Raw genomic sequence first — 15,974 nt, 5'->3', positions numbered from 1 at the left:
GACGTACTGGTAAAAACATAGGTGGGTAAACTCCGATAGCTGTAAATAAAGTAGTAGTCCCTATATTTTCAATGCATTTTCCCGCAGTAAGTGGGTAAATGCTCGCACAAAATAAAAAAAGGTCTGTAAATGACATTTAGGTGTATTTATCCTCCACTACACCACTACTTCTCAGTGCTTATTAATACATGACTTGAGTACGATCTATTTACTGGTTTCCATGATACCTGACGAGACACCTAACAGGGTCAGAAGAACACTGGTACGGGGCCTATGCAAGTTGAATCATCCTCCTATGTGTTGCACAATATCCTGGTAACCTAATATGGTACCAGACCAGGGTTCAAATAGTATTTTACAATCTTTCAAATACCTGGAGTTTTTTTTACTTGAGCCTGCCCGCAGTGCCAGATGGGCAGGGTTTGCAGTTTTGGGACTATTCCATTGTTAACATTGCGCCAGGAAAGGTCAGTCAAGCGCAGCTTAAGTATTTAAACAATTCCAAATACTATTTGGTCCCATGCCTCTACCTGGCAAATAGCTGTTATCTGCTGTGCCTAAACTCAAATCGAGTTACACATTGACCAGGAAAGTGACGAATTAAAACCGACACAAGGCATGCCCAGAGGAAGTAATTAATGTCTTGTAGTCCTTTATCACAATAGGAAGTGCAAAAATAGGAGTTGGGGATTACAACAGCCAAGTACCGTAATACAATACAATACAAAAGGGAAAGCCCTTTGAGTTTTGAGCATCAACTGCTGTTTGTAATTGCACACATGGATTACCCCAATAGCCACATGGCATAAAGCCCACAAAGTCAACTCTGGACCTCAAAGCCAGTTCCACTGTCACACCCTGATCTGTTTTACATGTCCTTGTTAGAGTCTCCACCCCCTTCAGGTGTCGCTTGTTATCCCCAGTGTATTTATCCCCGTGTTTCCTGTCTCTCTGTGCCAGTTTGTCTTGTATGTTCCAAGTCAACCAGCCTTTTTCCCCGTACTCCTGCCTTTGCTATTCTACTTTTCCTCGTCCTCCCTGTTTTGACCCTTGCCTGTTCTGGACTCTGTACCCGCCTGCCTGACCATTATGCCTGCCTTAACCTTGAGCCTGTCTTCCACTTTGTACCTCCTGGACTCTAGTTTTGACCTTTTGCCTGTCCACGACCATTCTCTTGCCCTACTCCCTTTTTGGATTATTAAACATCGTAAACTCCAACCATCTGCATCTGGGTCTCGTGTCATGATAGCCACTACATTATTTTCATTGTTCAGGGACTGGGACTGATTTAGACCAGGGAACACAAGGTGTGTACAATAAATTCAGGTAGAACAGAAAACCAGCAGGCTCCGGACCTCATAGGGTAAGAGTATAGAGTAATAGAGTATCCTTGGTAGATTACATTATGGGTTGTGGCTTGTTGGGTATTTTCTAATAGAGTGAGATATCTTATCGGGCGCCTTGTACACAATAACACGTCTGGACAGCGGACCCCCATAATGATATATGGCTCTGACGGTGTGGACATCTTTTCCCGACATCAGCAACAACAAACAATCCCAGACAGCCCACCTGCTTCAATAACTGCACTTTAGTAATATACACTGAATGTTCAAAACAGACTGACCAGGTGAATTCAGATGAAAGCTATGATCCCTTATTGAAGTCACTTTTAAAAATCCACTTAATTCAGTGTAGATGAAGGGGAGGAGACGGTTAAAAGAAAGATTTTTACGTACTGAGACATGAATGGCGTATGTGAGCCATTCAGATGTTGAATGGGAAAGACAAAATATTTAAGTGCCTTTGAACGGTCTATGGTAGTAGGTGCATCAGTTTGAGTGTGATAAGAACTGCAACACTGCTTGTTTTTTTTCACAATGAACTGTTTAGTGTGTATCAAGAATGGTCCACCACCCATAGGACATCCAGCCCCCCACCAGGATGCCCAGCACCAGAACATTACAGGCATTTCCGGCAGATAGCGGGTTGACTGGCATGTCGGACCCCATGAACACTGGGTACCGCGGGTCGCTACAGTACTGTATGTATCATAGGTCTTTCCACCAATGTAACTTAGTTCCAAAAACCTTTGGTTTTCACCAAGTTTTAACATTCTATCATAAAGAGCACGTTCAACTTCATAAACACGTTTTCCCATGTCAAGAGTTTAAATGAAAAGAAGAAAAAAAAACTTAAATCAGTCAGAAATCTCATTGTGACAGGGTGAATGGAAGCTTGTGGTGTGCAACAGGGAGTGGTAATTGAATGCAAACTTCACAAAAAAATTGAATTGTTAAAACCTTTCCAGCCTGTCTATCTATGGGAAACAGGGTTGACGTGTTATGCTCAACCCGCTCAGTTTTCCACCACAAAACACCAGAAAATTGCAAAAGAGTAGAACCAACTGACAAGCTTTTACACTGATTTGACTATTAGATGTTCAATGTTTCTTTAGGTAAAAAAAATAATAATAAAATACCACCTCATTAAAATGAGTGTTCAGTTCACGTAGCAGGGCTGACCTTAAAATGAGGGACAGATGTAAATGAATCAGTAATCACAATAAATAAATCTTCAGAAATGACAAACTTGGGCATTACAAATGATGGTGAAACTTGGAGAAATCTTCCTAGAATTACACAGGGTTGACGGAGGGACATGTCAAAATGCTGAATTTTGGCACTTTAGTATGTCTTTATTCATATTAATTGAAGTATTCAGTTCTCCGTGTGGTCTATATTAAAAGGGCACTTCATTTAATATAACACACTTTTAAAATGCAATATAGATGCAAAACTGCTACTTAAAATATCAAATGGATGCAAAAGGCACTCTTTTCATGGAACGCCCCTCAAGTATCTCAGAGTAGAAGTTCTGATCTAGGATCAGGTCCTCCCTGCCCATGTAATCTTATTCATTGTGATCTAAAAGGCTAAACTGATCCATATAAGCCCAGGTAGCACGGTACTCACCAGTCTCTCCCCAGACAGCACCTCCAGCAGTTTGATGAGCATGCGCCCATCACTCAGGTCCCTGTACAGGTCCGTGATGCGGCAGGACACCCGGGAGAGGTGAGAGTTCACCCATTTGGTGAAGGTCTTCTTCTGCACCGCTTCGCGCTCATCTGGAGAGAAAAGAAGACCGGGAATAAAATTAAGAAGGAAGAAATAAAGAGAAGCTATGTCAAAGTGATATGTCATTAAATGAATTGGGATATGAAACAAGTGAATTCCTGATGACGGATAAGCAGAGTTGGGGTAAAAAAAAATTTTTTAAAAAAACATTTTAGCAGAGAGACTTACAGGAGCAGTTAGGGTTAAGTGCGTTGCTCAAGGGCACATCGGCAGATTTTTTACATAGTCGGCTCGGGGTTTTGAACCAGTGACCTTGTGGTTACTGGTCCAACACTCTTACCTGCTAGGCTATCTGCTGCCCTATGTTTGCCAAATTAGCAGTGTTGGGGAGTAGTGAACTACATGTAGTTCAACTAGTAATTAAACTACATTTTGCTGTAGCTTGGTGGCAGATTCAATTAAAATCTTGGCAGTGTAGTTAATTGCTTTTTGACCATGTAGCTAACTACTGGAACAACACTACTTTTTGGCAAAAAGAGAAGAAAATATGGATGGAATACACAGTATTTTATCATTTGTGGGGCATCAGACGTTCCTAAATATCACTCGAAATATCGTTTTTGTCTTAAAGAGTGATCTGTTTTGCAATCTATGACATTTAAGATATAGATATTATAATTTTCCCAATATAGCTTTGATGTAGTGAACTACTTTGTCAAAGTAGCTTTAGTTAAGGCTATGGAAGATAATGCTGGAACAAGACATTGAAGTATAGTTAACAGCTCACACTGTCCCTATACAGCCTGGTCTTTTAATTTCAAATCTGAAATACTTCAAGTCTGAAATAATAATAATAATAATAATAATAGAGTAGTTATCTAACTAATCAACTACTGTAATCATCCCCTGGTTAACTGAATAAGGTGTTTTAGTGCTGGGCTAAAGCATATTTAAAATGTGTACTCCCTGGGTCCCCAAGGCTAGATTGATAATGTCAATAAGATTGTAAGCCTGCCATTCAGATGTAACACTTTTTACGTAAACAAAATCAATACTGTGTTGCTAAGTATTGTGGCAAATGATGGCACCCATGTGTTGTTATATACAGTAACAGTAATGATACTCATTGTATAATATGAGAGGTTTTGGTCATTGTGGGTGATTGGCCCGCTTTGTCACATGCAACTCATCATCCTTTCATGATCCAGATATTAAAACAACTAGACTGGATTGGGACTGGTGGCCTTGCCTCTTCAGACCTATTGCAGAATGTCTTACGGCTTCCTCTCCTGGTCTCGCCATCTCCACTGAGATGAAGGAAATGGACAGGTGAACGCAAATGCTTGATAGGCGGTCGACCATATTGTTTGCCATCTGTTCTGGGTTCTCAGGACAGTGTGCATGAAAGTGAGGAGACAAGGGGAGAAAGCCACTGCAGACTAATGAGATCTATCCATAGCATTGAAATGTTTTCAAAAAAAGTGAAAGTGGGAATCCTGTTTATGCTCGGGGCCCTTGACAGGGACAATGCCCCACCCTCTGGCTCAGAGTTCATATCCATGAACACAAGGCGGGTTTATTTATAATCCTCCCCAATGTTCCTGTTATTGCATTCCTTATCCCTGCAAAGACATAAGCAAGTGATTTGATTGTTTGTTTGCCACACGACGGAATGAGAGCGATGACCTTGCCGCATGCAGGGCTGGCTGCACCTTGCAATGAACTCCAAGGCCCTCTTGACTTTTTTTTGTTGGGAGTGATTTATTTGACACGTTTGACGATCTTGCCGAAAGAATAACAATTGTAGAAGGTCGAACCTATCTCCCCCCCCATTCCTGCAACACAAAACATTAAATCAACATATGAAATAAAAGGTATCCTTTCACTATAAACACTATTGATTTGGAATCGATCTCTCAGTTAATACTGAACCCTGACCACAATTGTACTGTGTATGACTTCACTAACTAGACTCAGCCAACCTCCTGCCTGCTGCCTTACCCCTCGGGGGTAGAACCAGCTATCATCACAGGCGCTTCTGAGGAGAGGACGGCTCATAATAATGGCTGGAAAGGAGTGAATGGAATGGCATAAACACATGGAAACCATGTGTTTGATCTATTTCATAAAATTCCACTTATTCTGCTCCAGCCATGACCACAAGCCCATCCTCCCCAATTAAGGTGACACCAACCTCCTATGCATCCAAACCCATTTCTGTGGCATTAGTGCAACATGGTAACATCACCACAAGTGTTACATAGAGGTACATGCTAGTGGGGATTTTTTAAGGAGTCTTCTGTGAGACAGGAGGACAAGACAGAGCTGGACAGAAGAACAGTGTTCCTCTCCTCCACCACTGCCCTCGCTCAACTCCGAGGAGGGCTAGCTAGAGGAATGTTGCACTAGCATCTGGTCTTATCGTTAGGTAAACACACAGCTCCCGTACTATTAACACAGGTTGAAGAGTAAAGTTTGAGCTGTTTAACAACAACAACAAAAACATTGCCAATAAAGACGATTTCAGGTTGTTCATTAAAACAAGGCTACGTCAGGACGTTTGTCATTTTTCAAAGACCTTGGGCTGATGGAGAAATGACAGCAGTATCTCGAAGGGCCAAGTAGGGGGATATGGTTAAGAGAAATACATAATTGATTATGTGAAATGACAACCATGTTTTTTAAATGATTCCAATGTCATCTCAATGCCATTTTTAGCAGATGATCGCTTTAGGACCTTGATGCAATAGAGGAAGTTCAATTCAATCAATACAACTAATATTTTTGGGGGGGGGGTTAAGTGCCACCAATTGAGATTCTTAGTTTGTGCTATAAAATGTCTGTTGGTATAAAGAGGTTTTAGTATCAATCGTTATAGTAAGTAGCTAGGTTTCCATACAAATGGTGACAGATTTGAATGTGACAAAACTATTGGTAGAGTTGGAATCTGCAGATTTTCTTTATGCAGATTCTCACCAGTGTGTGTGTCAAGAAAACATACTTTTTTCAGTTAAAAATCAGTGCGTGATGATTTAAAGTTCAATGTGATTCCAACTCTACCAATAGTTTTGTCACAAAATAGCAGTGATGTAAAGTACTTAAGTAAACATACTTTAAAGTACTATTTAAAGTAGTTTTTGGCATCTTTATTTTATTTTACTATTTATATTTTTGATAACTTTTACTTCACTACATTCCTAAAGAAAATTGTATTTTTTTACTCCATACATTTCCCCTGACAACCAAAAGTACTCGTTACATTTAGAATGGTTAGCAGAAAAAGAAAATTGTCAAATTCAGGCACTTACTGCATCAAGAGAACATCTCTGGTCATCCCTATCGCCTCTTAAAGAAGAAGTTACAGGTCTGTGAGAGCCAGAAATCTTGCTTGTTTGTAGGTGACCAAATACTTATTTTCCACCATAATATACAAGTAAATTCATTAAAAATCCTTCAATGTGATTTTCTGGATTTCTTTTCTAATTTTGTCATAGTTGAAGTGTACCTATGATGAAAATTACAGGCCTCTCATCTTTTTAAGTGGGAGAACTTGCACAATTAGTGGCTGACTAAATACTTTTTTGCCCCACTGTATATCACTATATCATCTGCATACATTTGAACTTCAGACCCAGTACAGACAGAAGGCAGATCATTAATGTACAGGCTGAACAGGAGGGGCCCCAGTATTGACCCTTGGGGCACGCCCACATCATAGCTATGAGTGGGCGACAGCTTATTGCACTGAGTTCTGCCTTCAAGGTATGATTTCATCCATCTCAAGGCATCAGGGGAAAAGTTGAACTTGGACAATTTTATGATGAGAATCTCATGGTTAACAGTATCAAAAGCCTTCCTTAGGTCCAGAAACACAGCCCCAACAACACCCCCTTTGTCCATCTTGGACTTCACATTTTCCAGAAGAAAGCAGTTGGCTGTTTTTGTGGAGTGCTTCGCTCTGAAGCCAAACTGCATGGAGTGTAATGTGAATGTTGAGGTGGGCAATCAGTTGTTCTGCTACACACTTTTCAATAACCTTTGACACCACAGGTAGTATACTAATGGGCCTGTAGTTACTCACGTCAGCAGAGTCGCCTGATTTAAAGAGGGCCGTTATTATGGCCGACTTCCATACCCTTGGAAACACCCCGAGACCAATAGATGTGTTGGTGACCTTAGTAATGGGACCAATGAGTGACTCTTTGTAGTTTTTAAGATATGTTTGGGCTGGACTCTACCTATCTTTGGCTTTAGAGTTCTTTAGTGAGCTAATCACCTTGTTCACCTTTGACTCAGAAACCTCCCTTATGATGAAGACAGGTTGGGCATCATTTACTAGCACTGAGCCCAAGAAACCAGTGGAGTGGTTCTGTGTCAGTACACTGACAGAGTCAATAAAGTAGGAATTGAAGACTATTGCTATTTTGACTGCATCCTGGGTTAGATTGTTATTCACCATGATTTCTAGTCTTCTTGCAGTGTTACTTTGGTCTTTCCCTGTTAACGTTTTTAGATTCTCCCAGATCAGTTTAGAATTTCCCTTTGCTTCAGCAATTATATTAATACAAAAAAAGTTTGCCTTGGCCTGTTTGATTTCTTTCATCGCCTTATTTCTCAACATGGTGAACCTACGTCTGTCATGCTCTAATTTGGATCTTAGGGCTATTTTCAGAGCATAATCTCGTTCTTTCATCAATTTCCAGATTTCTCCATTTAGCCAAGGAAGAGTGCTCTTTTGGCCAGGTTTTGATTTGATTTTCTTTAGGAAACCATTTATTGTGGTCTGGATTGTGGATAGAAAAACTTGACTATCAGCTTCCACGTCTGTATAAGACAAGAGATCATTCCAGTTAATTCCCTTAATTGCGTTTTCAAAATAGCTTAATTCACTCTTAGGTATTCTTAGTTGATCCGGCTTTCTAACAGTAGAGAGGTTAAACCTGCTCTTAGAAGTGTCAGATTATGATCAGAGAGCCCAGTAACCATATTGAATGATTTAGTCACTCTCTCTGGTTTATTACTGAACACCAAACCAATCTGTGTTTTAAAGCAACAAGTCACCCTGGTTGGCCCTTTAAATTGCTGTGTACGGTCAAAAGGTATTAGTGATCGTTTGAGGGTTTTCCTACAAAACTTGCCTTCATAATTAATGTTAAAATCTCCCATTAAGATGACCTCTTTCCCAAAGTCACATTCCCTAAGCATGTTATTAAACTGATCAAAAAACACACTTTTGGTGGAAGGTGGCCTATGCATTCCAATAAGGGTAAAAGACATTTGGGGAGACAGTGACAGGCCAATACATTCTAGTTCATTATCACATCACCACTCAATTTGTTTACACCGGATATGTTCTTTAATGTAAATCATCACACACCCTCCTCTTCCTTCAATCCTGTCTCTCCCGAAGACATTGTAGCCAATCACAATCAAAGCAGCATATGGAGAGTTTTTATGGAGCCGTGTCTCAGAGGCAGAGGAAGTCAAGGTTGGAGTCTGTGAGTCGATGTTGAATTTGATCACTTTTTGGAATTGCACTACGAATGTTCAAGTGCCCCCCTAGTAGTCCCTTGGGCTTAACTTGTGGGTCCCAGATGACACATTGAAAAAAAGTGACATTTTCTGTGTTTTCTGACGGGTGGGTTTAGGCCATTTTGTTTTGTTTTGATTATGGGCAGTTCGGTATTGCAATTAACAATCCCTCCCGCCTGCACTGGATGCGGGGAACTAATTAAAACAGCTTGCATACCAGAAGCAGAGTCAGGGATCACATATTGCGACTTGGGTATGTTTGAAGAGTCAAAATCTATCCTGGAGCCGGGTGAGCCGAGAGAAACCATGGGACCATAGCACTCACCCACTTCCACAGAGGCAACGATCAGCTCCATAAAACCTCTCCATATGCTGCTTTGATTGTGCCTGGCTACAATGTTTTCACGAGGCCATCCATCGCTTTCCACTCTGGTGAGTTTCGCTGGCTCGGTGATGTTGGGCCCAGGATTTAGTTGCACATCCCCAGAGAGCAGGAGGGTAGTGAACAGGTAGTTTAACAGTTTCCGATAAATGTTAGACTTGTGTTTGTTACGCCTAAGCGGTTCAGTGGAATAGGGAGCAAGGTAGACTTGGCCATTATTCAGAACATTATGGTATGCTGTGTACTGTCTGCTCCAGTGGAACGGTGAACCAATGCGTTTGGTGTTGGTATTCTCCGGCAGTAGACTGGTGTCATCCCAGCAAGGACGCACTGAGATTATCAGTAGAGCAGCTACATAACTGACAATCATGGCAGGTACTGGAGATAAAACACACAATTGCGCTTTAACTCTTTGCATGAGTTGCTTAGCTGGGGTCGGCGTACACCTGGTGGTTTAGATAAAATTACAGCATTCGAATGAGAAGCCACACCACCCTGTCTTCCGTCCGCCATCTCGTTACATGTACTTTACTAGCATGACATGGTTGGATACAGGCCTGTCGTGACATGTACTTTACTAGCATAAAAAAGGTTGGATGGCAACTTTTTTAGTGTCACTAAAAAACATGCAAACGGTAATTGCATTGGAAGGTACATTCATTGGAGGGTACATATTTTGTACATCGTACTTAATGCTACTTGACGCTGTTCTAGTCCAAATTTCATCTATATGAGCGCATGGAATACACTTTGTTTCACTTTGCATCGGTGCTTGTGTCAGTTTCTTAAGTAGAAATTGTCCACAAATATTGAATTGTAAAAGTCTGTTATATTAATTGAAGTGCTCTTTAATATGGACCACATGGAAAATTCCATAAATTCAATTTTTATATGAATAAAGATTTGCTATTAGTGATTCATTTTATGCAGGACAAAAACCTGTCCCTCTTTTAAGGTCAACTGAGGGAAATGTTTATCATTTTATACAGGAGTAATAAAGACCTAGTGCACTAATTTGGTGGGAATTTATTTTACTTAATTTTGTAAATATATTTTTTACATTCATTATCTCTTTATTGTTATTTATCAGGGGGTGCCAGCACCCTCAGCACCCCTTCTTCCCGTGGCTATGCAAATGGAACCTAATTTGTGGAATAACCCATATATTCAAGTATATCCACTTATTTATCAGAGGCTATTCATTATTTTTTTACTATTGCACTGATTAATAGGGTCCTTTAGTCCTAATCGTGTTGGATATCACTCTCTTCCAGAGAAAATCATCCCAAATTTTGACCTTGACTTGACCCACAGCTCTACTGTCTTTGGAGTTCAGGAACAAAGAAGCAAATCTAACCAGCTGGGGGATATGAGCAGTCTGGTCATCATGACTGACACAGAATAGAAACTATTGATTTATTGACAAATCTTGTAACTCTATCCTGGGGGTTAACTCTCCGGTTCCCAAAAGCTAATCTCTCATCTTATCTCAACAGGGATGCACATTCATTCAAATTACAGTTTGGTTTCTTTTCTCTATTTTTTCCTCTTTCCAGGTTTCGGCAGGAAAATGAGATCTTGATTAGGGCACTACTCCGGAATTGCAGAGTTCAAGGCACTTTGGATCACTACCCCACCCTTAGCTGGAAGGAAATACTGAACGTGGTGAAAGATTTGAATGATTGGCAGAGACTGAAAACAATCATTCAGAGTGACAACAATAACAACAGCCATTTTGTTTAGGCCTAGATATACATATTACATGATATAGCATTCATTGGCAAACTAACAAATGAACAGACTAGAAATCAGTATCCAAGGATGAAAAACAAAGGTGAAAGACTGGACATCTTAGTGAAGCAGTTCAAAGGTTGCTTCCTTCTTCCCTCACTGTTGAATCAACATCCTGTGGTGTGTGGCGGGCCAGAAGATTGAAATTCTTCCTGTGTGTAAGGGCTGGATTAATGGATGAGGTCACACTGCCATGTTTAGGGGTGACTAACAACAGGACAAATGAGTTGTCAAATCCACATCCAACTTTGGTTGGTATTTGATTGCGTTGTCATACAGGAAGTCAACTTCATGCAAAACCTGAAAAGCTATTGTTGATTGTTGTTTGAAAACTAGATCGAAATTATACAAAAACTGTGTGTGTAAATTATGTTTTGCCCACCAGCAATGTTGATGTAATAATATTATGCTGACAAAACACATGGGAAAACATAAATACCAGGTACCGTACTTGACAAGATGTCTCCATGTCATAAAGTGGATAAAGTCCCTCCATTGATAGAAGGGTGAAACAGATCATCGGTCAGATAAGTCATGGTGTTATGGCAGATGGACTGTTTGTTCTTTAATAAAGGCCTCAGATTATCACACAGGCAACTACCAACAGCTATATACTTCAAATCAATGACTCAACATCAACATTTCCCCGGCAGTTCATTTAAAGACTGACTGTGGTGGAAACCGGGTTGCCAGGGGCCTGTTTGCCGACAAAAGTATTACTTCAGCACTCAAGTCTGTGTGGTGGTAGTCCAGGTCATTGGTGTGGAGAAATAGCTACAGTCTGGTACAAAAGCGACTGGAGTGCATCTAATAACCATTTTTACACTATTGTTCCGACCCAAACAATATAACGTTAGATCGGATATTGTCTTTTCACACGGTCCTTTCCAGCACGGCTTTAGCAACTATGGTAGATATGTAACCAAGCCAGTGCAAGCTTGTCAAAGCAAATTATTGACCTAAAAACCCCACCTCAAGGACTCAGATTAAGCCTACTCTTGGATAAGAAAGGAGCAATGGAAAATCTCCATTAAAAGTGATTTTAAGTACAGGAGTACAACCAGCCTAAATGTATTAGATAAAACAGAACAATTCATGAGACCTGACAACGCACTTTCAATTTCCTTTCGTTTGATACAGCCACGGGAATACAAAATGACTTGCTAAATGTTTTTCACAGTTCATGTCTGTTTGTAAAAGGTCACTGGCACAATGACACCACGTAGCTATGCTGAAAATATAACACATTTATGAACTAATGAACCAGAGGGCTCTGCCTAATATCAGGTCATGCGATAGACTAGAGTCCTGTCTAGGGGACGCACTTGTACATCAAGCCGTCTCACGCTACAGAAACAGGAGAACTGTTCTATGACCAATTCTGGGTGGAACAAGGCTACTACTTTACTCGGCCTAAAATCAAGGGTCACAGGGATTCAACCAATGGTAATCTTACTCCCCTTACAGTATGTCTGAAATCTTCAGTTGAACGTTACTGTTCCTAGATCCTTTGAGACCCTATGAACATTTGTTATTTATTGAACCTTTATTTAACTAGGCAAGTCAGTTAAGAACAAATTCTTATTTACAATGACAAGCTACCCCGGTCAAACTCTCCCCTAACCCGGTCATACTCTCCCCTAACCCGGTCAAACTCTCCCCTAACCCGGTCAAACTCTCCCCTAACCCGGTCAAACTCTCCCCTAACCCGGTCAAACTCTCCCCTAACCCGGTCAAACTCTGTGCCAATTGTGTGCCGCCCTATGGGACACCCGATCAGGGCCGGTTGTGATACAGCCCAGGATTGAACCAGGGTCTGTAGTGACACCTCTAGCACTGCGATGCAGTGCCTTACGCCACTCGGGACCCTGTTACAGTTCTACAATTTCCATTATCAGCACACCAGGTCAAATCCATACATTTTGCCATATCTTCACTCAATTTAAAAAATATGATGAAGCATAACAATTTCAAGCTAGCAGTACATGACACAAGAATAGCAATCAATAACATTGACTCTGTGATGTTTTATCAATTCAGTCATCCCATGACTTAGTAAAGCCAATAGACCAGAGGATGAAAGTTCAAGTCTATCTCTCGGTCTTCCTTTTCATTCTGGCTGCTTTACAACATTGGACAAGGTGTCAGCAGTCAGTCAAGTCAGTCAAATCTACACAAAGCTACATATTAACAAACGGCACACATTCATCCAGTCGTATCCACGTAGCTGTTGTGGCCAGTTTATACCATTCAAGGGAGCAAAACTGGACAAATTCTGACCATTGCTGTAGATTTGCTGTAGATTTGATGTTCTATTAATGAAAAGGACTTATATATATATATATATAAAAAAATGTATAGAATAGAGACATTCAACAACACAATAGTGCATTCAGTCAATTATTCATAGAGAGGCTGAGTTAATGACTGATATTTTCATGTGGCAAAGACCACATTCTCTTTGGGATGAGAGAAACCCCGACAAAGATGTCAACAAAGACAGCAGGACTATTAAAAAACGTTTGTATGATAATGGTAACATTGGCATGCTCATTTCTCATTTTTTTTTCTATTGCAGTCTAACCTGGGGTTCATAGTAATGAAAATATGAAAATGAATGTAAAAAAATGTATTTAGAAAACAAGTCATTTTTATAGTAAATATACTAAACAATATCACACAATGACATACTGTGTAACTAATAGTAATATGCCATTTTTGTAAAAAAGATACTTATACTGTGTAAAAACATATTGTTAAGCGCTATCATTTCCTAGAATTTGGCTCCTTGAAAGTGTTTTTTATTTTTTATTATTTATTTCACCTTTATTTAACCAGGTAGGCAAGTTGAGAACAAGTTCTCATTTACAATTGCGACCTGGCCAAGATTAAGCAAAGCAGTTCGACAGATACAACGACAGAGTTACACAAGGAGTAAAACAAACAAAAGTCAATAATACAGTATAAACAAGTCTATATACAATGTGAGCAAATTAGGTGAGAAGGGAGGTAAAGGCAAAAAAGGCCATGGTGGCAAAGTAAATACAATATAGCAAGTAAAACACTGCAATGGTAGTTTTCATGGGAGGGCTGGACAAAAACAACCACTCCCACCTTCCCCGTCCCCTCTCATGCCATTGTTGTCCTGACTACCCGCTAGGAACTAGCATGCATGCCGTTTAGATAGCATTGTGGATTGTGTGTTTGTAGACAGAGGGCCTTTTTCGAAAACAGCTATTTAGTATTTTATTGTCAACACTAAATTAATATCCCCTCAAAAAAGACAGCCTTATAATCCAGTCTGAAATTCATCACAGTGCTGTCATACTAAACGTGACATATCCACCACTAACAGTTACCGTTTCCTGTAGGATTAAGACACCCAATTTGTTTTATTTTCTAAGAAGTCAAAGAACAATAATGAAATATAATGCTCTTCATCCACATAACATTACCCTGATAAAGAACTGCCAAATTCAACACAGACGATCCAGAATTCTCTCTCTAGACTCTATATGCTGACAGAGAATATAGCATAGCAACACCTATAAAGAAAAGGCGCCTGCAGCCTTCAGCATTCACTTACCTTGAAGCTGTTTAAAGCGCCCTTCTAACATGTTGTAGTTGAAAGCCACCTGAGCGGGGAAACCAGAGTCCGGCTTTGTGAATTGTACATCTTTCCCACCCAACTCCCAGTCCATTTCCATAGTTCCAAACTAAAACTGGGACCCGCTGAAAGAAAAATTCCCCTCAGAAAAAACAAGCACAGCAAGGCGAAAAACGTAGGGAAGTTAAGAAGGGATCCAGTGGGCTCTTTTAGCCTCCTACCACCACCACCCTTGCTACACCACAAGCCCCAAAAAAGAATCCAGTAAAAGTAACAAAAGGAAGGAATGTTCTCAAGGACACTACTCTTCCCAGAGCAGCCACTGAAGGAACCGGAGTGGAGAAGCTGGATCTGTGTCAGATAGGGGGCACAACATGCTTCTTCTTCTCTCTTGATTAGTTCTGTCTTCCCTCTCAACCCATTCAAAAGCAGCCTCCGCCCCACCCCCTCTCACGCCCCTCTCCCTCTAGGTTGTGAAGCTGCTCACCCATTCAGGAGTGCACACTTGAGTGGTATTGCCCCCCCCCCAAAAAAAAGAAATCACTGTACCTCATCCTCAACTGGCAGACAGTTAAGAAAGGTGTCCAATAAAAAGAGAGAATGAAAGGGGTTTTCCTCCCACACAGCACAACTTTCATAAGTCTGGAGGGAAAAGTGGAGGAGGGGGATGGGTTTAGAGAGGGAAGAGGAGTTTGTAATTCCGTCACTGGCAGGCCACGGCCTGGGAGCTCAGTGATGATGTCACCGCCTCATGTCCATGCAGTGGGGAGAAAGAGGGAGGACGTTGGGCCGTACTAAGCCCTGAAGAGAGGAGGGGGTAGAGGGAAGCTAGCCAGGATACAAGCCTGCCAATTCCCAGCATTGTTGTTCAGACAGTGACAGAGGAATAATCTGGCCATTCCAGAAATGTATAAATGCTGGTTTGAAATAATGTGAGCGACCAATGTCAAAAAGTGACCATACAAACATCCTGTTTCAGAGGTGAACTGAAAGCCTCCCCCCTCTTTCTTCCTAATGGATGAATAGTCCACATATTGGCCCATGAATGGTTGCTTCCCAAACAAAGGAGGAGCACAATCAACCAGTTTCCACTAGGCAGAACATCACAAAGCGAAAAGGATTCTGATTACAAATCAAACATAAATAGCCAAGGTACCGCAGCGAACACTGCCAGGGAAAGGACAGACATAGATTTCTCTCTAAGCAGAGACACTTTCTATAACAGTTATCATTTCATATTCTGAGCAAGTCATTAAAAAAGTATGGTCACACAAAAAACAAAGTAATTGTAAAGTCCAGATAATCCTAGTAAATACAACCAAATGTAATCCATACAAGACTCTGACAAAATGTTTTCCATAATTATTCCCCTTTGGATTTAGCCACGGACTCAACCATGTTGCCTTATATTCATGGCAGTCTCAGGAGTTCTCTGCCACAGAGTATTTTTGCTACATACAGTAGCAGCACCATCAACAATATCCCATTTGTCCCCCTGTTCATGAGAAAGCCTTGTGGCGAAGGAGGCCACAGTTAAGCTACCTTACATCTACTCCTCATGATGTTATGAATTCATGCTCATCCC

The 15,974-nt window shown here is 40.8% G+C and overlaps 1 protein-coding gene across 2 annotated transcripts in view; it reads right to left on the bottom strand.

Annotated features, from left to right (window-relative positions):
* LOC124015154 (spectrin beta chain, non-erythrocytic 1-like) overlaps positions 1-15,974 on the bottom strand; it is a 110,200-nt gene that overhangs the window by 64,168 nt on the left and 30,058 nt on the right. Inside the window, exons 1-2 of one of the 2 annotated variants that reach the window (XM_046330145.1) lie at positions 14,369-14,816; positions 2,976-3,127 (exon numbers count right to left, since the gene is read on the bottom strand). In XM_046330145.1, coding sequence (XP_046186101.1) covers positions 2,976-3,127; positions 14,369-14,489 — 273 coding nt within the window. In that variant the 5' untranslated portion in view covers positions 14,490-14,816. Of the gene's footprint in view, positions 1-2,975; positions 3,128-14,368; positions 14,817-15,974 lie in introns of those variants that run through there. The other variant, XM_046330144.1, reaches the window with a different exon arrangement.

The sequence above is a fragment of the Oncorhynchus gorbuscha genome, linkage group LG26, assembly GCF_021184085.1.
Source record: "Oncorhynchus gorbuscha isolate QuinsamMale2020 ecotype Even-year linkage group LG26, OgorEven_v1.0, whole genome shotgun sequence".
In the NCBI taxonomy this organism is placed as follows: Eukaryota; Metazoa; Chordata; class Actinopteri; order Salmoniformes; family Salmonidae; genus Oncorhynchus; species Oncorhynchus gorbuscha.
Note: the sequence above shows the minus strand (reverse complement) of the source record. Positions and strands in the feature narration are given on the sequence as shown.